We start from the raw sequence: 25,721 nt of genomic DNA, 5'->3' as shown, positions 1-25,721 counted from the left end.
CTCCAGGCCAGGAATGCAGGGGGACCTTAGCCAAGGCAGGGAAGCTATCTTTGCCAGGAAAGGCTTGCTGTGCCAGTAGGTGAAATAGAAACGGATAGAGGCATTATTATTGGGTGACTGCAGGAAAAATGTGTGGGTGGAAGGGAAGCTCTTTTCATGGTTTTCATAGATAACACAATTTTTTTCAGGTTGGTCTGTAGAAATGGCCTTTTTCAGTGTTGAAAAACTAAATTGATTGTCCTCAAGGTATTTTTGAACCTCGTCTGATCTTTGCAGGATGGCTTGTGGAATAGCATGCAGTGCAGTTGCACTGAAACAAGTAATGGTACCAGCACACTGTGGCACATAATTTTCTCTGCTTCCCCATCACAGTTTTTCATCCAACATGACAAAGGCCACCTCCTCACGAGAGCAGATGGAAGGCATTCCACACTTCATGTAGAAAAGCAACAGCTGAGCACCTGCTGGGAGGACAGCTGCTTTTTCGTGATGATACAGTTTTCATCACACACACTGAAGATGAATTTCAGGATCTCCGCATTATTTTTCTGTTAGTTTATGATTGCTTTGGAATAAATACCAATCTAAAAAGAGCAACAATCAAGACTGAGAATGTGTTGGCTGCTCCTGGAGTTTCAGGAGTAAATTCTCCACTCTGGATCAGTGTTGTTGGGTGACTGCTTTCTGTTTTGGGAAGGCAGCTACAATATTCTGCTACCCGATCAAACGTCTATGGTAAAAAAAGGAGCTAACACTGAAAACCAAAATATGCATTGACCCAACACACATTTGACTGTACTGTTGAGGAATTGCGAGACTGGGGTAGTCTACAGTAGGCATGGCAGGGTGGTGAATGTCCGTACCATTGATATCACAAGCTGGGAAGATGCTGCTAGCAATAGCCCCTGCTGGAAGAGTCTGTTAGATGACGAAGCCTAGAGGCTGAAGAAAGGTACTGAGAGTAAAGCAAGTAAAAAAAGGTGAGGAAGAATAGCCATCCTCTCGTCTCATTGACTCTTGTCTTATTAAGGAGTATGGTCATTTTGGAGCTCCACAGCCCCTTGTGATGTATTATACAGCTAAACTAGTGGAGTAATTTACAGCAGTGCTTTTCAAGATGGATGCATGCCACACATACCTACATCTGGATATAAGCGTGACTTTAAAGAGGGCTGGGATAGACCTACAGAGGTACAAATCTGCCAGGAATGCAGACAGCCTGCATTACCAGAGCGCTCATGACAGAGAAATTTCTGTTTCAAATTCTTACTCACCCGGGTGGGAGAAAGTTGGAATCATTCACATGACAGAGGAATCCTCTACTTCCAGAAAAATGGTAACTTGGTGCCAAGTATCATACCATGTTATTCTTTTTTACAGGAAGTGGTGGAAAATTGGAAGAAGAGACTATGAGGTCTGCTCTGCATTTGATGGAGCTGTTGTTTGGAAAATCCCAGTAAAGCTTCGTTTCCCTGGGAGTATAGAGAAACTACCAGTGTACATCCTACTCGTGTACTGGCACCACCGTGTGCTATATTGCATGCAGCTGTGTGATACATGTGTGTACATGAAGCACACAAGCACAATTTGGGAAGCACTGAACTGAAGACAAGCCAACAGATTGACAATCAATGAAACAAAACAGTCACAGAGTGACTACATCAGTCTTGATTTTATCAAAAGCAAAGCTACAATGTGACAGCGCTAAATGCTGAGGAAACCTCTCTGTATGTGGAACACCATGACATAGCAGCAGCCTTTTTTTTTGTTAAAGGGATCATAATAGGTTTTAAGTAAACAGAATAACAGAGCTTCTATCCTTTGCTTTATGCATGCATAGCTGCTATTTTCTTTGTTTGTATAACTAGACCCTAGTACATCATGTTATGTTTGTCACAGTTGCTATTTAAATACATTTCTTTTGTTTAATACGTTACTGGAATTAATTAAGAGAGCAAATCCTCCTGGGAGCAGTAGAATTAGCAAGGCCTGATCACTGGGTGATTTCTGCTCTCCCTGTTGTCTTTGCTACCCCCACTGGCAGGAGCCGGGGGCTGCCAGGATGGCTAATGCTTGGCTGCTGCCTCTTCCTCAGGTAACTGGCTGGTGGCATCTGCCTCTCCTCCAGTGCAAGCACAGGTCCTGATTTCTGTAGCTTCTGTGAAGCCAGTGATTTTTTTTGTGAAACTTCAGTAAGTCTTTCTGTGAAAGCCGCATCACTGAGAATTGATCTTTCCATGCCAGATGGGGAAATTTGGCTAACACATTAGAAAGTCATTGCATGGGAACCAGGAGACAGGTGATCAGATGGCAGAAACCCTGTAATAATCATTAAAAAAATCCCAACCCACTGCACTTCCTTAATGTCTCCTATCGAAGAATCTCAAACTGCTTTGCAAATATTGAATCCATCGGTTCTCACTCAAGCAATGCCATTTGCCTGAGGAAGCGTAGCTGGAGCTGATCCAGGAGCTGGCAGTGCCTTGCGCAATCTCCGGAGATAAATGGCTGCAAGAATTGCCCCGTGCTTATACAGATCCTCCTGAACAATGAGTTTCTGCCTTCTAGGGCATATGCTGAGGTGCCCAAGCTCATTCCTAACATGTGAGTGTGGTGATCCACCTTTGCTAATTACCCACCTGAGAAGAAGGGTTAATTAACTGGGTGGAGAACTGTATTAATATGGCTATACTGTTTCTGAAATGTGAACCGGTGTCCTTGCGTGGGGTAAGTCTGAGGACTTATCCCTCCATCAGTTGTTGTTTGCAAGTTTTGCAGCCTCTGTTAGGCTTTTTCTCCTTTGAGAACACTTGAAATAGAAGGTGGATGGATTGCTGAGGGTGCATTTCATGAAGAAGTACTAAAAAAGGAAGAAAACTAAGAATTCTTGAGGCACATATAGGAGGGGTGAAAGCAGGAACCCTTTTTAAGATCTCAGCAAAAACATTTTAACATAACATGATGTGTTAGGAGAGAGAAAAGAGGATTTTAAACACACATTGAAAAAGTAATTTCTTGTGACAAAGGAGGCCTAATTGTCTTCCCATGTGAAAATAAGGTCCTTTTTGCTCTGTTCTCTTAAAAAAAAAAAAATTGGCAACATTACACATATTGTTTTAAGTGAGGTTCTTCCAGCTCTTTATCTGCCTTAACATCTATTTTGTCTGCTTGTTTATAGTCATTCTAGGAAGTCTCTGAAGTGCTATAGAAATAGAAGGATGCTCCTAAATGAGAGGAAATCAGTTGATAAAAATAACAGTTGTTGAAAAGAATGATTTGGAGGGCTCTGCTGTAACCACTTATGCAGGTGGAAATGTTTCTAGGAGTGTGAGGAAATGACCATGTGTCAGCCAAAGGAAATTCCGATTTATTTATTGGCTTTGTCAGAGTAGCCTTCTGCCTATAGGTCTGAGCCAGAGACAGCTTTATGGAATGAACCAGCAGGAAATCACCTTCCTTAGACAAAGGAAATCACATTATCCTCTAATAATAAATAGGAAGAGGTCCCTGCAGTCACAAAATCTGGAGAGACTTGTTTTATAGAAGGTTATGGCTGAGACATTCAAAGGGACCAAAGGAAGCTAAGCACTTTCAATCTTAAGGGTTTTTTGGAGGGGGATGTTGTTCTTTATTTTTCCCCAATGGCAACCCCTACCTAATTTCTTCCTCCTAAATCTGGAAACAATTCTCAGCCATTGGTTTATCTCATAGTTGTGATTTACAAAAGCTCAGGTTATCGTTACTGTTTTTTCCTGTACAATTGTAAAGGGAAAAAAGAGAAATTATGTTTTTGAAGCAGAAGGGAAAACACCTCTCTGAGAGTGGTACTTCGGGTTTATCCTGTGAGAGTCAGCAACAACAGATATTCTCCACAGTGCTCTTTTCAATGCAATGGGACCTTATGGGTGGTTACTAAGGGGATTGACTGTAACTTTGAGTAAGACTGCCAGTATTTTGCCAACTCCATCACGGTGTTCGCCTCTGTTCAAGAGACTTATTGTAGCTATGTTGTAGAGCTGAAGTCTGCAATTTCAGAGCAAGGGGGTTTGCAAGCATCTCACACACAGTATCAGTTGACAGGGTTTTATCCTTTTCTGTTCTGCTGTGATGAGCAATCCAGACTCTCAGAGTAACACAGCAAAAAGACAGTGCAATGTATAAAATATTAAAATAAGACTTCTTTAATGCAGAAGCTTATGTTGCAGATTTTCACCTGCAGAATAGTGAGATGGTTGACACGTTTTTTACTGACTGTATTATTGTTTTGTAGCACTTGGTTAGTTTGCTCATTTGATACTTTTTCCCACTGAAGGCTTATTCATACTCTGTTTTGTACTGTTCTTCTCCAGATAGAATCCTCTCCCTGCTACCTGCTGACCGTAAGGATCATCCGAATGAGAAACCTCCAGCGAGTGGACACCTGTAAGTATCTCCATTCTTAGTGGTCTCTCAGGGTACAGGCAACAAGTTCTCTTTTATAATTGTATAACAACCTTTTCCAAGTGTTTCTGAAATAACCCAGTGTTTATGTAAACTAATTGTTATAAACCAGGTCAGTCCTTGCTGCTTGCTGCTGGTTCATTGAATGTTATTCCTGTGCTTTCTGGTTGGTTTTAAGACTTGAATGTGTTTTTGAGGATAAGAACTTTCTCCCAAAGAAAGGAGACTTTCTGACACAGGTAGATGAAAAAGACTGCATCCCATATTCTCAAAAGCAAGGGGTAATTTTGCCTTTGGGTTGTAACACCTTGGGAACTGTGGCTGGAAGGAGCAAACTTTTTCACCCCCCCTCCCCAGTCTTGGTTCTGACACAGATGAAATGAACAAGAAAAAACTTTCTAACATCATTACCACCAGGCTAATGCCATTATTAATTACCCTGAAATGACTGTCAAAAAACGTGCTGACTGAGAGCCGGATGCCTTGTCCCTTCTAATGCTCTTGCAGCAGTCTTGCAGTTGTGCAAGAGTGTGAGTCACACGGCAGGAAAGTGGTGGGAAGTGAGGGAGCAGGAAAGGAAAATACCACTGTTTAGTTAAAGGACATGGACTATCCACATGTGCAGTGAGGAGAGGCATTTCACACAAAATAGACAAATTAACAGTTCATTTTGTTTGAATCAATACAGCTACATGACCACCTGTGAAAGGATGCTGAAACTAGCTCTAGGGTGACCGTGGAAGGGAAATGGTGTAATCCTGCTGTCTCTCTTGATTCTCCTGTTTCACTGTGAGTGGCAGCGATCAGCACTATGGTTTCTTGCACAGGAAGAGCCAGGGAAGATGTTCTGAAAGACAAATATCTGGATTTACCACGCAGTACCTTTTCCATCTTACCCTGCTGTTGTCACATGTATTTCTGGATGGTATATCATAGGACTTCCCTGTGTCACAGCTCTGAGTGAGGAATGTACTAGCCATATCTTAGGTCATATCATTGGGTCTCTGCACCTGCACCTCCCTCTTGGTCCATGGCTGTGGCACATGTGTGATGATGCAATAACACAGACGGGTTTCATCAAGGACACATCTCAGATCTTCTGCGTGTCAGGCAGCAAGACAAAATCACAAATAACTAGGTTGTAGAAAGAGATTGTGCAAGCAGAACTGAAGCAATATTTTGCATTAAATACACAGCTGACTAGTTTCCCTTCATCTACTCATATAATTAAGGATTGTTTGATATGCTTTTTATCTCAAAGTACAGTTAAGATACAAGAATGACAAATCACATCAGTAGAACAGAGTACTTTGCCAGCCAAACAGCCAATAGTCATTGATCTCCAATGATAAACCTAAAGTCATGCAGTAGTCATACAGAATTACTTTAAAAACAATTAAAAATCAGTATCACTACTTTTAGGATCTCCAAACATATTCAAATACCTGTTTTTGCAGTTTCAAAATTCTTCAGAGCATTATTATCTGCATAGAATTTCCCAGAATAAAAAAAAAAAAAAAAGAAAATAACAAACAGCTATACAGAACCAAACTGATGTTCATACAGTTCTCTGAGGGGGATGTATTTGGTAAGTCCAGTGCAAAACCCTCTGACACTTGAGGAAATGGAGTAACAAAAGAAGCTGTAGAAAGGCACCAACTATGATGACAGATCTGAAAAAACTTTTACATCCAGAGGGACTAAATAGGCTACAGACCTTAAGAGTGGAAGGGAAATTATTGAGGAGGACATGGAAGCTGCCTCTACAAAAAGGAATAAGAGAAAGTGAATAACGAGTCATTTTTCACCATTTTCCACAATGCGAGAATAAAGGAGCACCCAATAATATTATCAAACAGGAAGTTTAAAACAAATAGGAGTATACAAGTAAACTGTGGAACTCATTGTCATGGGAATGTATGGATGTTAAAATATATCTGTTTAAAAAGAAATTATTCATGGAGCATAAGTCTAGCAAGGGTTATTAAACGCAGTACTCCCAATGCAAACTCTGGTTTGGGAGCTTCTTACTCTGGCATTGCCTGAATGATGCAGGGTGGATCAGCTGCAGTATTACTCTAGAATTAGCTTGTTTCTACTACTCTGGAGCAAGGTGTAGCAGGGCTATTACCTGGCAGTGAAATGATTAAGAATTTCTTTTTTAACATGAAAAAGCCTAATGTTTTTTTCTTCTGTCTCATCCTTGGGAAAAAGCTAAACTCTTCCAGATGAGACTTTCCCAAAATGCCCACTCCAAGACAGACATGCTTCCTGGAGATGCATAGACTGAATACTGGAATTTGACAAGTAGTAGGCAGTTAGAAGTGGTGTCTTAAGACAGAAGGAGGGCAGTCTTAAATATAGGTCTTAAATCAACTCTGTCTACAAATGAAATAAAGACAAGCAACTTCCTTTGCAAGGAAAAGGTGCAGATGAGAAACTGTTCCTCCTTCAGAGAGACAGTAATGTGCCTAAGCAAGGCAAAATGTGTAAGGTAGCCAGACTGGCCAGGCTGACTAGACGTACCCTTACTGGGGAGACATTTGGTGTGAGCAGCCGATGTTTTCAATGTTAGCAGTCAGTCTCCTGGCAGCCTGCTGCAACATGCATCATCTGTGCAGTGCATTGTTTCTGCATTGTTTATGAAGAGAAGAGAAGAGAATATTTCAATTGGAAGGGACCTACAATGATCATCTAGTCCAACTGCCTGACCAGTTCATGGCTGACCAAGTTAAAGCATGTTATTAAGGGCATTATCCAAATGCCTCTTAAACACCGACAGGCTTGGGACATCGACCACCTCTCTAGGAAGCCTGTTCCAGTGTTTGACCCCCCTCTTGGTAAAGAAATGCTTCCTCGTGTCCAGTCTAAACCTCCCTGGTACAGCTCTGAACTGTTCCCATGTGTCCTGTCACTGGATACCAGGGAGAAGAGATCAGCACCTCCCTCTCTACTTCCCCTCCTCAGGAAGCTGTAGAGAGCAATGAGGTCACCCCTCAGCCTCCTTTTCTCCAAACTAGACAAACCCAAAGTCCTCAGCCACTCGTCACAGGACATGCCTTCCAGTACTTTCACCAGCTTTGTTAGTTACCTTTTGCAGTACGTGTTATCTGATCATTTTATTGTTAAGAACTGTGTAAGAGAGAGTTTCAAGGTCCTGAAGTATTTTGTGTAACCTGCATGAAGAAACATTGCATTCCCCAGGCACACAGTACATCGCATTTTTGGCTGTAGCCATTTGAGATATACTTTAATTTACGTGCCTTTGAGAAATGGGATGGAATATTCTTCACTAACCTTCTCCCAGTGCATTTCTGGAGAGAGACTTGGTCCCTCTCTTCCTGAAGGTGGCATTTAGTTCAGAACCAATGTCTAATTCAATGAGCTCCTTGTGGAGGAAGCTTCTGCCGCCTCCTACAACAGGAGTAGTTCTGCAGCTGCTTTCACAAACCCTCACCATGAAAAACAGTGAAGGCAAGGCAGAGATGGAGACTTTTTACAGTTGTTCTCAAAAGGTGGAGGAGGCTCCCAGGCCCCTCTCATCAGACAGCAGCTGAAGGTTAGTGTGTGTGTGCATGCACACATGAGCACAGGAAGGCTTGTTCGTTGAGAAACTGAAGAAAGTGGCTGACTAGAAGAGGTAGTTCTCACTCTCTTCTTTTATACACAACATTGCTGTTTTCTGTAACTCATGCAAGAAACAACAGAAACCACCTCCTGTTCTAGGTCATCTTATGATATGTGCTTTTTCCCTCTCAGAAGGATATCTTGGAAAGAGCTACATTACATCAGGCACTTCTGTCTTTAAATAACTCATACTTGCTGTTGGTACCACACAGTAACTTTTCCAGTGTCATGCAGCACCACTGACTTTGCCACATGAACAATTGGTTTGTCTCTTTCCCTACCCAGTAAGCCAGGCTGATTGCTATGTGTCGTTGTGGCTGCCGACTGCGACACGTGAAAAGTCCCGCACTAAAACTGTGAGAAACTCCAACAATCCTGTGTGGAACGAAACCTTCTACTTCAGGATCCAGAGTCAGGTCAAGGTAAGGAGCCAAAGTTGTCTGCTTGAAGCAGCCTGAAGATTTTGTGTGTGGTGGGTCCTATCTATCTCCTGAATTGTGCCCAGGAATTGTTTTAAGAGATGGCACATGATAAGGGAATGTTCAAGTTGTTTAACAGCAGAGGTGACTGAGTTCCCATGCCTGTTCAATGGTGCTGTTTCGGAGGGCCAGAAACTGAGCTCAGTGTTGAAGTTTTAGGGAAACTAGAGACTCATATGAATCAGTGCAAGATGGATACAGAATTTGGGAGTTAACTAAGCTGTTGTGTAGGTATAGCCAATATATTACTCATGTTACAGCAGTTAAACTGAATCAGGGAAGTATGAATATTTGATTTACAGTATGTTTTTCCAAAGGGGCATGATACTTCATTTCTCCACTTTTCTTCTCAGGCACATCCCCAACACTCCTTCTTCCCTAGAGCTAATGATGTCTAGACTGCAGAAACTATAAAAAACCCTTCTTCCTCTTTTTCCAGAACGTGCTGGAGCTGACAGTGTATGATGAGGATTTTGCTACTCCAGATGACCATCTCCTCTGTGCGCTCTTTGATACTGCTAAACTTCCAATTGAAAGAACAGTGGTCCTGTATTTTAAGCCCAGCCCGAAGGTGAGAGCAAAAAATAAAGCAACTAAGAAACCAGTGGAGAATTATACAACACTTTCAAAATATAAACACAAAAAATGTGGTAAAAATCTGGATTTGAGAGCCTGAGCCCTTCCTCCCAGTATTTTTATAAATTATTAACGAGCGTATGACTGAAACAGTGCAGTAGGTAGGGGAGGGATCAGACTGTGAACTATCTCTGAGCAGCACCGAGGCTGCACAGCCATTGCAGGGTGAATAATTTGTAATTTTTTTTCTTCCATGTAATTCATAGCCACTAACCCCTGTCCCTTTGATTGTATCTCCTTTCACCCCAAAGGCAAAGCTGAAGTTGCCCCTGTGTGTATCCCAGCGTTGTCCTCTGCGGTGATACCTCAGCTAGGGCTGAGCCTGCTGACTCATCTATCAGAATTAGTGCAGTTTTGGAGCTCTGAATGACTGATTTACCCTGTTTCTCAGTTTCCCATCTATAAAATGGGAAAAAGAGTCTTGATTCCCTTTGAGATCTATGGATGAGATCAGTGAAATATCTCGCATGCAACTTCTTGCTACCATAGGCAGATTGCTTCTGGTACCCAAACTAGGTCACTCACAACTAGCTTATACATATCAACACTGTCTTACAGGGGGTTGCATAACTGTAATTCTGAATCACTCAATAATACCAGTCTCTGTTTATTATGTTAAAGTGATGGGTGGAAACTATCTTTAACTTCCAAGCTAATAGCAAGGACAGTAAGTCATGTCAGGACAGTGCCAGGAATAGTTAGGAGAAAAAGGTAGAATTCAGAAGAAAGAGCAAGTTGCAAATTGTCTTTCTGCAGCAGCTTCAGACTAAGAGATAGAAGTACAGGTTGTTTTGATGATACCTTGAAGAAGGAAGGAGGTGAGGAAGGAATTGTTAAACTATCTGGTTTGAAATGGTATTTCAGACCTTCCAGTCTGAAATGTTTATCACAGGCTGTGCATTGCAACTTCAATATTGCATACCAGGGACCTAGGTTTAGACAAGGGAGAAAGCACTATGTAGCTACTTCATTTAATTTCTTGTTCTTGCTTTCAGGCCAAGGAGGAGCTAGAGGTTGAATTCAAATTGGAAGCCGCGTAAGTGATATACAGATTATTTAAAAAATGCAAAAATCATTAAATGCTAAAACAAAGACATAGCATTAGAAGTCATGCTTTGTGGGATTTCTGTAAAAAAAGTGCCAGACTTCTCCTGCATCATTACTGCAGTCTCAGACACCCTGATGATACCTCCAATCAGCTTGTTCTGTAGTTTAGTTGCTTTCAAAGACGCACCTCCCAGCATTGTCTCTTCTCCCACAATGTTGGATTTGTCTACCTAGGGACATTTCAGAAGACTTTCTGAGTGTGTGTGCCTGAGCTTGTGTGTGCATGCATGTCTATCAACCTTTCCATGCCTGTTTCAATTTATGCATTGGACAGACTCCTAATGTTGAACCATCCTGGTTAGGTTTCTAGTGTATCTCTGACTCCTTCGATTTTCCCTTGCAACACTGTTTTGGTCCTAGTAATTCTATTTTCTTTCTCTCAAACACAATGACAATGTGCAGGGCTTTTCCTCCAGCATGGTCAGCCTGCCATCCACATGAATCAGTATTTTTGTCTCTGTGTTGTCACAAGGTAAATAAGGCACGGCAGAAATAAAGTGACGGGCCTAAGCTCAGCCCTCGAACTAGTGGGGAGCCAAGACCAGAATTCAAGTCACTCCACACCATCTCCTGACTTCACCCGAATGATCTGGAAAGCTTTTTTTTTCCCATGTAGCTGGTACCCACCGCCCTGTGCCCCTTTGATTGTATTTGCATACCATCAAATACATGGAACTGGGCTTCCCAGCAGGGATATGCTGGCATATTAGCATGTTACCGCTGAAGTACGTGTACTTTACATGTTACAGTGAGGAGAAGAATTTGACTGCCTAGCTGCAGATTCCGTTTTAGATGATCACGAGATTGCACTGCAAAAAAGTAGCCATGATTGATACACATTGTTCAGCTTTGGTACAGAGGCAAGTCACCTCAGAGCAGTGCTCAGTCCAAGCAACCATGGAAAGGAGTGTGTTACATATCTGCTGGGGTCCCTCTGGCCATCCTTCTTCTAAATGGGGAGAAAAGGCAACACCCTGGGCAGGGATGAGTAGGCATTTGTTTGATCTAAAAAAATCCTTGTTTTTAATTTTGTTTCCCAGTTCTGGTCCTCATGAAGCCATTGCTACCAATGGAGTCCTGGTGGTATGTGTCTTTTTCCCCAAGAAATTTTCTATAAGTGTTTCATTAATATAAAGGGGAAGGAAGGGTGGGGGTTAGACAAGCCAGTAGGCCAGTTCTTTCTCTTTCTTCCCTCTTTTGTACTTAGATACTTTGAGAATGGGATATTTTTTTGCCCTGTTCATGGGTGATATCCTATTATTTCCCATTTGTCCTATATTTCGACACACCACACACACGCGTGCACACAGAGAGCTTTCCTCTGGTATCAGTATTCCTTCAAAAAAGGTACTGCTGTCTATCAAAGCACAGTGATAAAAAGACTGTGAAGCCACTTGCTAATAACCTACCCAGCCCTTTCCTCCCCTGGGAGATGAGCCATGCCTGGTGAGTAAACTCAACACTAAGTATCGACCTATCGTAATTACATTATGTGAAAGAAGAGTGAGCGCCGTAAAAAAACCCAACCCAAAATGTTAATAGCAATGCTTCTTCAGAAAACCCTTTCTACTACTGACTCTTGATGTCTCAGCAATGTATCTTTCATTTATGTTTTTCCCAGTTTAACCCTTTGTATCTATGCTACTATCCTGCAAATGCTCCTGATGTTCTTCCTTTGTATCTTCCTCTTACTGTGCCCAGTCGTATGTCATTGTCACAGGAGGATGCTCTACAACTCCCTCCAAAGCTTTTAATTTTCTTAGTCAGTGGCTGCTGGGCAAAAGCACAGAAATGTCAGGGAATTAGGCACTTCAGGGAACTAGACACGTCCAAAAGCTGAGTGATTCACAGCTCCCCGTAACGAGGTTGAGATGTGGTGATCTTTCTCACAGATTCTTGTTCTCTTTTACAGTGTCGTGAACTTTGCTGTTTGGAAGTTGAAGTGGCAGAGAAGACGCAGCAAAAATCAAGTAGGGTTATTTCTTTCTTATCTATTTACCAATAATTGCATGCTTACTGATGAGAGGATGCCCCTTTCATATAATGTATTAGTGGAATAAATAGTATTTACAGTATTCAGTGCAGTTAGCATCAGGTAAACACATTAGGTTGTTATTGATTTCAATGACTGCATCTTGTACTCCCTTAAGTATATGTAAATAAAGTCTATTAGACCTGCATTAAAGTTGAAATCCCAGTTCTATATAACATTGAGAACATTCAGAGCACCCTTTCTATGGAAATAGCATCTGCTTTGCTCCTTTCCCTTCACTGCCAGTACTCCCTTCAGAACACTTTCCACTAGACAAAGCTGTGGTCCAAACTCTACAGCTCTGCTACCTGCACCCCACTTTTAATCAAGCCAGTGCAATTTTCTGGTTAAATCATAGTGATATTTCTCACGGCCTTTTTTTTCCTTTTTTAGAGAAAGAGCTTTCCCTCACTGTGAAGGGCTCCTTTGAGGGGACGCAGGATATTACGCTGGGCCCCGATGGAGTGGCCAGCCCGTCGGGTCCCACCAAGTTCCACTACATCAAGTACGCGGAGCCAACGCTGGACGTCATGTTGCCGAAGAAGAGGCGCTACCACCCTGTATGTTGGAAGTGACCTTAATGATGAACTGACCATGAGTGCCCCTCCAGAGAGTGGCAGGAGGCGGGAGAGGGTAAACCCATTACTGTTCTTGTCCTAAAGCATGTTTTTTTCCCAGTGGACCTGTAGGTACAGTAGGGAGACGGGCTCCCCAGTCGTGATGCTGAATTTGCTGCCCATGGGAAGGAAAACGACCATTGCAGAGGTGAGCATCACTTCCAGCTGTTAGGAGTTAAATGTCACTCAGGTAGAAACCATTCCCCATAATATTGTCCCAGTTGGCTGCTAAGAGGGTCAGAAATGTTCTGATTTTTTCTCAGACCTTGAACAAACAGGAGCTTTGTTTCTCCAGCTGTTTTGTCCACAGAAGCAGGTTGTGCCTCCATTAGTCTCTGTTATGTGCCAGTAGTGGATACAGAGACCAACAAGGATGTCAGAAAATGTGGTGATTCTTCAGTACATCTCTCCCTGTTTACCCAAAGACTCACTGACCCCTCCTTTGCTTAGGCTCTAAACTGAAAATTGCTCCTTGGACACAAGCTAGGAAAAAGTCAATAAACCTGCCCTTAGTGAACCATGTGCTTCAAAGGACAATATATTGAAATACATTGGAACTATTAGACAAAGCATATGGATTTTAAAGAATGTAATGAGAATATTGCTTGAAATAGATGTACGTGCTGTATAATTTTGAATGAAATTAATAGAAGAAAAAAATCCTTACTATAAAAAAATGCGTTTCTGCCAAGAAACATCTACAGAAGTCCAGATTATTAGGGACAATCTTATCCAAATATTAATTGTTATGTTGTGAAGAAGTAGGAGAACATCGGGCCATTAAAACATCCTTTCAGAACAGAGCACTTTTTGTCAGTTAATATGAAGGTTGCAATAACAATTTTAAGACAGGATGAAGTCTTGGCAGAAGCAAATACAGACTTGCAATCTCTTCACTGTGAGAATGTGGCCAGGATGTCAAAGACCTGCTGTGTTTTAGAGCATAAAGAACGGGAAATGTACAAAAAAATGATATTTCAGGATGCTGCAGAAAGCCTGTGAATAACACGGGAAATGGGACCTACTGCATGAGTCTCAGGAACCTCCTATACCAAGATTGTTAATGGTTTCTGCAACCTGGAAGCATTTGGGATCTGTTGGTAGGGATGTTCTACTAAGGAAAAGTGAATGCTTTTGGAAATGTATGCTGAGATCTCAGACATTATAACTTTGTGATTGCTAGACCTTGCTGGGGTCTAAATTAAGCTCTGACCCCAAGACAGAAAGGGAGAAAAGAAATTTTAAAATGAAAATTAAAATAATATAGTACACATTCTTGTTTTCCAGGAGAAAAGATTTGACTTGAATGTGACAGCACAAAGCTGGTAAGAGATCTTCTTCTGTTCCTAAAGACTTGGGTTATTGATTTAGATAATTGTTTTAGCCACATGGAAATTACACAAGCTGGCATTCTTAGTCTGAAAACTAGAATGTGCTTTTAATAAAACATAAAATACATGCACAGTATATGATACATAATTAGCCTTAGGAATATTAGGCTTTAATCAATAAATGTTGATAAACATGTATTTATTTTAGCATTATCCCTTCCCTTCTGACCACAGAATATTATTTTTGACCAACGTCAGTCTCTGAAATTCACAAAAAGAACAAAGCTGACTAAAAAAGCAGAATAGACAGGAGTAAACATTAAACTTGATCAGAATTTATGAACAATTTTTTTTTCTTAACTGGCAATACACAGTAGCAATAACTTTGTATTCTGTTAAGTCCAGTTATACTGTATATTGAGTAGAAATTAAGGTAGACAATGTGGCTAGTGATTTGACATTTATAGACATGGTCTTTAATACTCATCAGTAAACATGAAGATGTTTCATGTTATGCGTAGCTATATGTAACACACACAACTGAGCAAACTGATCTTTTTGTGTGTGTGCCTGATGAGGAAATAAAAGGGAAAAATAACTTAATTTTGAATTCAAACAGAGCTTTCTATCATTCATTTCAGAAAGGCCAGTGATCAATGACTACAGGAAAACCAGTGTTATTCCAGGGCAGGAAAAATGCTTCCCTCTTACTTATTTTACTTCCAGAGAACTTTAAAAGCAGTTTGTATCTTGATTTACAATGAAAACTGGCTTTTGCAGCTCCACCTAACTCAATTTCCCTTGCATGTCTTCATTTACAAATACAGTTGTAATAATTTGGCTGATTTTATCCAAATCTGATGGTGGAGAAATCTCATAAATAAATTTCATTACTAGTTTCATTGAAATTATGGACCCAGTAGAAGAGAGAATTTCTGTCACTGAAAGAAAAAGCAAAACCCTGCCATTTTACAATGCCTGGCCAGGGCTAGCTGGCCAGCCAGGGAGTCCATGGGTAGCTCTGGCCTGAAGACACCATGCCAGATCTCTTGCCCATTGAAGTCTTGTAGGCACGGGGCAAGAAGAGACAGGAGGGAGGAGGTTAGTGAGCGGAAGAGCACAAAAGCCCGGGGTAATAAGCTACAACAATGGAGTTTTAAGGAATGACTTATTACATTTCAAAACTGATGCAAATGAATTCTTCCCCTGAGGAATATTATGGTTTACAACTTTTGAGTCAAGGTTGACGTGAAATACAACTGCCAGCGTTGACCTGTGAGACAGCTTGTGAAAGTGCAGACAGATCAGAGCAGTGGGGGTGAAATCCTGCCCCACTAAACTCAGTGACCCATCTCCATCCATCCAGGGGCTGGATGTCACCAAGGTCATGATTCCAGCGAGCAGGGTTACCCGGCCACCCGTGCCTGGCAGGTGGGTGGATGGGTTTCCTCCCCAGCGATGCTCACCGCTAGAGGGGGATGCGTTCCCACTCGAGTTCCTCAACACGAGAATTTTCCCTCACCTTGGAACCCTCAACATTTGAAAATCGGGTTTTATTTTAGATTTAGAATGAGAAAATATCCCATGAAGTAGGATAAATACACGCACTTTGGACCATTTGCACGGATTTTCTAAACTTGTAATTCTTTTAGTTTTAGAATATTCATTTAAATGTTTTGTTTCATTTGTAAATACTGTACGTTGTTTCTTCATCAATTAGTAGTAGCGTGGTATAATGCCACTGGTTAAGCTTACTAACTGAAATAAGTTTTCTTACTTTTAAAAGTAGTCAGAATATTCTTGTTCCTGTCACATTGCATCACCGTGTTTGAAGGGAAGGGTGCTGTAAATTATCTTTGATCGAAGTCCTAAGATTGATATGGGTGTGTTAATATGTAAAATATGTGCCTGTTTTTATCTTAGTAATTGTTCATGCCACCAAGACCTGGACATGCGCTTTGGGTTTGACTTATGTTCAGAGGAGATGGCTTTCCTGGGGAAAAGAAAGAGATATGTAGCAAGTGCCCTGAAAAATGTTTTTCACCTACAACAGGATCTGCAGGATCATGAAGTATGTGTGTGTTGGGGAGGTAGATCTTGAATTTCTAGTGCCTTCACGTACTCTTCTAGATGAGTGGTCAGCAAAATGGGCCACATGTATCTGTTGTGTGGGTACCAGCTTGTCCATGTGTCTTAAGTACATTTGCTTCTGCTGCCAAGGTTTGTTATTGCAAGAAACACTAGTTGCAGTAATTGTGTCCTTCATGACTGTCAACTTGGAATTTGTCAGATTTGAGGTGTGTTCATCCCTGCCATCCTATGCTGTAACTGGCTTGGTTCAGAAATACTGTATGCAGATTAAATACATTACATAGCAAAGATTTCTTCCCTTGTTCAAATTTTGTCATTTTGTGAGAGTTCAGGATAAACATCTCTGAGTGCTTCTTATAATATCTTCCCTTTCTTGCAGTTTTGAAATTCCTTAAAATAAATACAATTTACTTCAAAGTAACTTCATGATACTGAAGCATAACAGCATTGATGAGGGTAGCTTAACAACACTGGCTGTGAACTGGGTGTATTTCTTCATGGGGTTGGTATGTGGATTTTCATATAGTAGTAGTAGATGTGTGAAATAAGAAAAAAGTGGCAAAGGAGTAGGAGGTATAGAGAAAATACATTGTTTCCTCCACAGAAAGGTTTCTTCTTGTTCATCACCTGTGCCCCTATTTGCCCTAGAGATGGGCAAGAACCCAGGTTTGGGTTAATCTCTGAACCCATGTTTATCCAAAGGGAAGCAGCAGTAGCAGTCATTGCTTGGTTTTGGAGCCTTTCCTTCTGAAAAGGGACCCGAGCTCTTAGATCAGGATCTGGGCTGGGTGTGGTGGCTAGATCCCACTGCAGTCTGGGATGCGATGTTGAACGCTGTTGGTGTGAATGTGCCATCCTCCTCTGCCCAACAGGTCCCTGTTGTGGCTATCATCACGACAGGCGGAGGACTGAAGTCAATGACAGGACTATACGGCAGCCTCATGGGACTCAAGAAATTAAATCTCCTGGACTGTGTAACATACATCAGCGGGCTGTCCGGCACCACGTGGTAAGCCAGCTTGTGCAGAAGGCTTGACCAGGCCTTTTGAGGGTGATGCCGCTGCAGAGGGGAGCTTCTGAAAGCAGACAGGATCAGGAGATTTTCTTCAAACATCATAGAAACAAAATGTTTCTCAGTAACAGGCCATTAAATATTAGCTTGATCTGATGCGCTGATTTTTTATTAGCAATTCTTTACTGTGCTTTTCAACTCCACATTTGCAGCAGTTAAATATGTATATGACAATTACACCTGTCAAAATGGCTTCTAAGTAGTTATTGTGGATGTAACTGTGGATGCCCATAGCATCATGTCTCTTCCTCTCTCCGCTGGTGTCCCAGTTGTTGTTCCCAGTAACTTCTGAGAGTGGCTCTGCTTTCTAGCTGGTCACGCAAAGAAAACTGCAGGACAGTGCACACTTACCCCTGCAACCTGTCAGTTTGGGAAGGGACTAAGTTCCCCTGGGCAACATTATTCCCTGCTCACAGGACGTACAACTGCCGAACATCTGACGGTCCTACATAGGGAATGTTGGTAAAATAGAGGATGGTGTTAAAATAAAGCATAGTGATACCATAAGTTTAACAGTAAGTGATACAAAGCCAAGAGACAGCAGCTGGTGTGAACTGATTTGTGGTTCTAGAAAAAAAAAACAAGCAAAGAAAATTTATGATAATTTTCTGCTCAATTTGTGCTTCAGAAATGTACCTATGTTCACACCTGGCAATTTTATCTCTTAAGCTGCTGCCAGTTCTGTTTAAAAAAAAAAAAAGAAAAGAACATATTAAAAAACCCTTATCCTTTGGGCCATCTTTAAAACAGTCATAGAAACTCTGGAGTGTTCATTCTGCTGGATGGAGCAGCAGAACGAGAGTATGTATGAGCAGAAGTGCATCCCTAAATGTAAACCTCTGCCCCCAAAGGCACAAAATTTCAAGTCTTTTTCTGCTCCTTTTGACTTTTGCTGTCTGTATTATCTTTCTCCAGGACCATGGCCAACTTATACAGAGATGCCTACTGGTCGCAGAAGGACCTAGACTCGCATATTGGTGAAGCCCAGAAACAAGCAACCAAATGCAAGATGGGCTGTTTCTCTATGGATCGCATGAAGTACTACAACAAGCAGCTTTGTCAGCGGAAAGAAGAGGGATACAGGACATCGTTTATAGATCTTTGGGGGCTCATGATTGAGTACTTACTAAATGATGGGGTAGGATGTATATTCCATTTCTTAGAGAACCATATATTTTTCTCTTAGTGAATGGAGAGGAAACTAGCCCATCATTTGAGAGAACGTCCCTCAAAATAGAGTGGAGTTCTCCATGTCAACAAACTCTCAGATTTTTTAATTTCCTTTAATAGTCTGCCTAGGGAGAAATGCATCCTATATGTTAATAAATCAGGTTGTGGATGCAGCCATTTGAACTCTGGCTGGTATTTAAATAGAAGCGGAGGCAATCTCGGGCAGTCTGCCTAAGATGCAGATTATGCATGCAAAAATTGTTCAAGATGCAAAGCAGAGTAATCTCAACAATGTGAAAATTATCTGAAGCAAGCATGAAAAAGCTAGAGTGCTTGGTGATTTGCAGCCACTGGCAGGTAACTTGATCTGCAGGTACACTAGAGGCAAGTGCATATTTTACTTTTGCTGAGAAGGACTGCTCAGATAGTAGCTGGTTTAAGTGGTATTAATTTTTACAAGCAATAACAAAGTTGCTTTTCTATTATTTGAAGTGGTTTCTACCCCTACAGTACAGCAGTCCACTCCCTCTCCTCTCCAGCTGGACCACAGTTCAAGGATGTGTGCTTTGGCACTTGCCAAGCGGGAAGGGACAAGTGGTTGAGGATTGAACAGAAGTGTCCTCCAGTGGGAACAGAAATGCTGCAGTCATTCAGCCTTTCATTTGGGTTTATTTATTTATTTTTATATAAGTACATATATACTATTATATATATGCAAACAGAAAATAAATACATACAGAGAGGAATACTAAACAAAGGTATAAGCTGAATAGCTGCCTCTCTTTTAATATCACCTGGATGAGGTCCCCCTCACAATCTAGACAAACATCTTTCCCTTGAGCAGTGCTGACTATTGCTACGTAACCATTAACCTCTCCCTAATCTGTCAGAACTAGCTGCTCTTAAATTTGTCAGCAGTTCATGAGATTTTGTGGTTTTTACAAACCTCTTCAATGAGAATATGCTTTTCCAGAAAAGAAGGGAAGCTGGGTGGGATGCAAATAATTTGCTACCAAATTCCAGTCCCCTTGCAACACTGGACTGTGATAGCTGTTGTGTACTAAGAAAGGAAACTCAATGCCAACATGCTCAATGGCTTCCTTCAGCCCCAGGAGAGCAAGGACTGCTCACTACGCTCCTCATCCTAAGGGGCAGCTTGCCCTTTCTCCTGCTTGCCAGGGCAGTGCTTTCTAGTACATACAGATGTGTATGCAGAAGTAGTTTTCTCTCTCTGTATCTTTTTGTGAACCCGTGCACAAAGTCAGGCTGGACCCTGGGAGACTGGTTTGTCACCAGTGGGTGGGTGCCTGCAATACTCTGTGTAATGGACCTGCCATGGCATGTCCTGCATGCTGGGGGCAGAGCCACCCGGCTCCTCCAGCACTGGGGCCATCGACCATGCGTTGTTTCCATCTCTTCTCACAAAACTGTTTTTCTTCAAAACCAGAAAGACCCCCACAAACTTTCAGAGCAGCAAGAAGCACTGTGTGACGGCCAGAACCCACTGCCCATCTATGTGTCAGTCAGTGTCCGGGACAGCTACAGCACCAATGATTTCAAAGGTAAGGATGATGTTTCAGATCCTGTGGGGCTAAAACTGGCAGCTGAATTCCTGTGATTCACTCTTCTCTGCTGGGCAGCACTTGGAGAAAACAGTCCTGGTGTGTTACTTGGTTTTTGGAGAAATAACCATTACCTCCATGCCTTACAGTTTTAATACAAGAGCTTTTTGGGATCAGCATTTCACTCTCTAGACATACACAGTCAAAATCCTGCCAGAAAGGCCATTTTTGAAATATTATCTGATCCACCTAGAATAAGAAGTACTGGAATTTTCCGAGAATTAAATACTGCTTTTTGTCAATGCCCTGTTATAGTTTCAATATGAAGAAAGACCACATAGTTATGATAAAGTTTGGGAAAGCATCCAACCTACTCCCAACTGAATCTTTTGCTTTGCTCATTGTTTTGATTATTTTTTTCCATGAGGAGAAGCAGCTGGAGGAGGAGAAGAGGCGGAGAAGAAATTCAGATCAAATTTTTTATGGTTGAGGTGAAAAGATGAACCACTTCTGAGTGAAAAGGAAATTATGGTCCACAATCTTTCTGTCCCAGTCTTTGCTCACACTGCAGTTATATCAGAAAACTGCACTTCACTTGGAGAGTATATACGAGAAAGTCAAAGACTAGTTCTGTCTTCCTTAATAGCCCACATACAGAGTATAATTGGCCTCTTACAAAAAACCTCCCTTCTGAAGAGCAGAGTACCTGTCTTTGTACATAACTGATTTATTCAAGGGAAGTTAAATTATCTGTATTGATAACAGTGGAAGTATTTTCACCTAGATGTGGCATACGCAAGGGCAGAGTGAAACCTTGCGCACGCGGGAGAGCCCTGGACTGGTGCGTGCATATGGGGTGTGTGTGAGCTGGAGCCTTGCCGTGCTCGTGCCACCGGCAGCACCACCATGAGCAGCGTAACTGCTCCTGCCTCCCCGTCGTCACAGTGTCTGAGCTCAGCTGCCTGGCCCTACAGGAGGTCATGTATAAGCAAGGCTTTGCCAAGGCAGCGTAGCAAACAGAAGTCAGACCAATGTGTGCCCCTCTCTCCACACCCGGCTGAGAGCCCTCTAAGTGTCCCATTGTGGCTGTATTGCAGAGTGGGTGGAGTTCACCCCCTACGAGGTGGGACTTCTGAAGTATGGCGCGTTCATTCGCACAGAGCATTTCGGAAGCGAGTTCTTCATGGGACGCTTGTTAAAAAAGCTCCCCGAATCCCGGATCTGCTACCTTCAAGGTGATGTATTGCGTTGTCTTGGCACAGAGGCACTTTGGAGGGGTGCAATGCTGTTAACCAAAGGATGGATGTTTCTGGTCTAACATACTGAATGCTGCTATGATATCACCTGCTGGGAAATGGCGGTGGGGGGGTAGTTTGTTCAAAAGAATACAGTAAAAATTCCCACATCTTCAGTTTCTTGTCACTGTCTTGGTATGCGCAAACTTTTTAACGTTGTGTGCTATAGATGGAATAGATAAGCTCCTTAATTCTTTCATTGTAAGGAATAGTTTCCACTTCTTTGGTTATTCTTCCAATTTGTGTCTGAATGCACTCCAACTTAAGAAAATTTTGAGACAGCAGGAAACCTGCAGCTGTGCTTCCACTGCGAGGTTTAACTTCAACTCCATGTAGAGAATTCCATCTACTAAAGATGCAGGCTGCCCAGGATGAAAAATGAGACCAGAAGTGAAGGGTCTCTGAATCTCGCTGGTCAGTCCCTGACTTGTACTGATAGGTCTTTGTAAAAGTAATAATATGCCTTTACTGAGGAGTCAGAATCACTGGCAGGTGAACCCAGAGCAGTGTGAGTTCGATTTCAGTCATCGCTTCTTACACTCCTACTGCTTAGAAGCTCCTTGGTTTCAGTAAACATGCTGTGATATTAAATAGTCCATAATCCCAAGGAGTATCTTTAAAATAATACCTCTTGGGCTGGCCCTTTTTACCTGGTCCATTACTGGGAAATTAATTTTCTACATACTGTACTGGTGTATGCTGTGCTGGTATCTGTGCCCCACTGAAAATGAAGAAGTCCAATTGTGGTAGACTAATTAGAACACATATTTAAATTTACAGTGGCAGATGAAATGGTGGCATTGTGTTTTGTCAACAAAGCCACCAGTGCCCCTGTGGGGAGGCAGAGAGGGGCAGTCCTGGATGGAAAAAAGAGTGCACAGTGGAGCAGGAGGCCACTGTGTCTGTGAGCCTTTACATCCTGCAGTGTGAGATCTTCTCTTACAAACCAAATGGCTGAAAAATCAGTTCATCCCACTGTGAAATAATACAGGGCACATGAAAGCTGATTAAAGTGTGTGCAGAAAAAGAAGCTGGAGTAAGGAAGACAGGGATGGAAAGGATGTTTTTATGATGTCTGTATTATGTGAGCTCTTATGTCGCTTCTTAAGCGAGTGGGTTTTTTTCTTTTACTTCTCTCCCATTCTCCTCTCTCTTTACCATGTGTCAGAGCCATGCGGTAGGTTAGGCACAGAACTGATGGCAGCATGACCTGAACCAGTGCTGTAGAAAGTTAAGAGGAATTTAACAGCCCAAAAGTTTAGAAATATTTGAATTAAGACCATTCAAAAATTAATCCAGGAGGTTAAAATAGAAGGACAAAGACAGTTTCTTGTTAGAACGTGTCCTTGTGTTCACTAATTTCTTTTACAGGTATGTGGAGCAGTATATTTTCTGTGAACCTATTACAAATATGGGGACTATCCCACAGTTCAGAGGACTTCTGGATGAGATGGACACAAGACAGAATAGAAGAAGTTGGTGAGAAATTGTTAAGCCTTTCACTTATGGTCACTTAGTCTTCTGGATGCCTTTTGGCATCATCCTGTCAACTATGTTGAAGCCAGCATCATAGGATCCTCCCAAGAGATAGCAACTTCCCCTCCCACCATAAAGACTGAGAGGAAGAGGGTAATCAGGGAAATGCTGCTGTAATTACCAAAGTTACTAAAACCCTACTGATTAAAAGGCTCTGTCCTTAAGAGGAATTTTTACAGGGGTCATGCATTTCTCAGGAAGTGTTTTGGCATTGCCCATTCATACTCAGCCATACAAAACCAAGAACCAGTGGCAGAGAATAAAGTTATTTTTACTGCCTGTGCAGAGAATAAACCTGAATATCAATTGGTTAATCAATATTTCCTGGGTTTGTATTCTATTACTCGGTACAGTAATTACTGCATTGGATTCATCTTGGCACAAAGATAAATGAGGCCCAGAGGGTATTTTCTGAAGCAATACAGAAACTATGGTTTTATTGCTAAATCCTTTAATATGATAGTAACTATAATTACAGACATCCTGAAAATAAAGAAATACATCTGTGCAATCACGGAAACCACCAAGCCTCTCCTGCTGCATTGTCAGCCACTTGGTCCAGCAAAGCAGGTTGTGATTTCAAAATACCACACCTTGTGCCGTTTCTACTTTTCACCCACATATGTGGCCATGTAGTCACCCTGAAAACTACCTGTAGTTTCTAAATACGAATGTATGCCCCAGGTTTCCCTGGGATGCTCTCACTGTACTGATTAAGCATATGCTCGTGTAGCCATGGGTGATTATTGGGTAGAAGCTGTCACTGTTGCAATAGACCCCGTGGTGCCCTGTTGTTGCCCATCTGACTGAGTGGGAGCATACGATTCAGCCCCATTTTCTCCATGCTTGCCTCTGTTTCACAATATCTTCCTGTGAGGATAGGTAACTTTCTGACAGGACATTCTCTGAATTGCTTAGTTCCCTTAAGGTGTCCCTTTTCCAGGACTAAAGACTGCTTCTGATGAACTGTCTTCAGGTCAAAGCTAAAGACCATCAGCAGAGCTTTGTCCAGCAGCCACTCCTCTCCTTCAGAATAGTTTTTGTGTGCTTAGTGAATCATCCCAGAACACCCCCTGAGATCTCCTGCACACCAGGACAACCAGAAATGAACATCAATTAACAAACAGTTCACCAATCTTTCTCCCCTCCTCTAGATGAAGACCCAGTGTTGCCTACAAGACCCCACGAGCTGAGGACTCGCATGTACACTCCTCCTGGCCCCCTGTCCAGTGCCCTTCGGGGAGCATTGACTGACCGCTTCTCCGTTGCCCAGCACCACAATTTCCTGAAGGGCTACCAGCTGCATAACAACTACCTGGAGAACAAGCACTTCTGTCGATGGAAAGGTAATGGAGACTAATACTTAACAGGCGTCATTTTCAGGTGGTTTTGGGGTGGGGAATTTAGGAAAGAACCCTGTCAGGCTTGGCAGGGGAAAAAAAATCTCCTGAAAGGACATTTCTTTTTTGAATGGAGAGAAGAGACTAAGACTGCACTGTTGCCAGGTATTTAAGACTGTTTTTAAATGTAAGCATGTGTTTATGTGGTTTAGCTGAGATCTCTGTGGTCCAGACTGAAAGAGTAGCCTTGCAGCCCACAGAAGCGAATTTAAGGAAACAAAGAGCAGAGTAAACATGGGAGAAAGCTTAACTTGGCAAGACTGTGCCTCTAGCTTCAGATGCAACTGGAATATCCCAGAAAATATGGCCTACGAGAGAAAGCTGGAAGGGAATGGGGCTTTGTAGTCCAAAGAAGAGGGGACTGAGGGAGAGGCATAAATCCAAATGTAAAAAGGGATGGGAATATTTTGTTCTCCAAATCAATGATGGACAAAAGATGAAACAATGATTGAAATGAAGGAAGGCAGATTTAGGTTAAGTACTAGAAGTAGCTTACTGGCACTAATGAGTATGACAAGTTACTGGAATATATTGCCTGGAATCTCAACATAGAAGATTTTTCAGAACAGAAACTTAGGTGGCATTTTGCAGACCTTCCCACACCTATCTGACAACCCAGTAGTGTGGCAATTAAATTAAACCAGGCCTCTGGGACAGTCAGTTCCACCTTGAATTTCTTTTTCCAGTCAAAATACCTACAGATCATTTCTTATTCCAAGAAATATTTTCCTTTTAGACACTGTGTTAGACTCACGTCCCAACCAGCTGATGCAAAATTCTGATCACCTGGGCATGATAGACGCTGGATTTTTCATCAATACCAGCAGTCCACCACTTTTAAGGCCACAGAGGGAAGTGGATGTCATCATATATTTAAGTTATACTACTGGATCTCATATATCGGTGAGGAGGATCTTGTTACTGTGTGTTGTCTCTCCTTTTGCTTGTAGATATCCAGCCTGTAGCACCTAGAACTGCTAGTTATTTCAGCTGTTCAGTTTTTAACTACTGCATTCCCCTACCTTTTTCACTGTAGGGATTAATATCATTTCTATTTCTTCCTGCCACTCCTGGAATCTCTCTTGCTGGTTTATAAACATGTTGAATTATTCAAGAGGACATCAGCATGGTCTCTTCCAGAATGCTAGGAAGAGCCTCTTCTGCTTTATGCTGAATCAAGCAGGTTTTCAGACTCTGCACAGCAATATACATAAAGATGAAGAAGTGATTTCTCCTGACTTAAGTTACAATATAAAAGGGGTTAAGTGGATAGTCAGAGGCAGATCATTCCCTCATTGACAAATAAGATGCTACTAGGAAAATTCA

The 25,721-nt window shown here is 41.9% G+C and overlaps 1 protein-coding gene across 1 annotated transcript in view; it reads left to right on the top strand.

Annotated features, from left to right (window-relative positions):
- The window catches only part of LOC128139587 (cytosolic phospholipase A2 epsilon-like), a 35,838-nt gene that overhangs the window by 5,703 nt on the left and 4,414 nt on the right, over window positions 1-25,721 (top strand). The window contains exons 3-19 of the mRNA XM_052782184.1: window positions 4,350-4,422; window positions 8,353-8,489; window positions 8,986-9,117; window positions 10,178-10,218; window positions 11,330-11,372; window positions 12,202-12,259; window positions 12,715-12,881; window positions 13,000-13,086; window positions 14,226-14,263; window positions 16,193-16,340; window positions 17,233-17,369; window positions 18,348-18,570; window positions 20,050-20,164; window positions 21,262-21,399; window positions 22,831-22,938; window positions 24,150-24,341; window positions 25,132-25,298. Of these exons, the coding sequence (XP_052638144.1) occupies window positions 4,350-4,422; window positions 8,353-8,489; window positions 8,986-9,117; window positions 10,178-10,218; window positions 11,330-11,372; window positions 12,202-12,259; window positions 12,715-12,881; window positions 13,000-13,086; window positions 14,226-14,263; window positions 16,193-16,340; window positions 17,233-17,369; window positions 18,348-18,570; window positions 20,050-20,164; window positions 21,262-21,399; window positions 22,831-22,938; window positions 24,150-24,341; window positions 25,132-25,298 (2,004 nt within the window). The remainder of the gene's footprint in view (window positions 1-4,349; window positions 4,423-8,352; window positions 8,490-8,985; window positions 9,118-10,177; window positions 10,219-11,329; window positions 11,373-12,201; window positions 12,260-12,714; window positions 12,882-12,999; window positions 13,087-14,225; window positions 14,264-16,192; window positions 16,341-17,232; window positions 17,370-18,347; window positions 18,571-20,049; window positions 20,165-21,261; window positions 21,400-22,830; window positions 22,939-24,149; window positions 24,342-25,131; window positions 25,299-25,721) is intronic.

This window comes from Harpia harpyja, chromosome 3, assembly GCF_026419915.1.
Source record: "Harpia harpyja isolate bHarHar1 chromosome 3, bHarHar1 primary haplotype, whole genome shotgun sequence".
In the NCBI taxonomy this organism is placed as follows: domain Eukaryota; kingdom Metazoa; phylum Chordata; class Aves; order Accipitriformes; family Accipitridae; genus Harpia; species Harpia harpyja.
The sequence above is the reverse complement of the archived record's forward strand: the minus strand, read 5'-3'. Positions and strand labels throughout refer to the sequence as shown.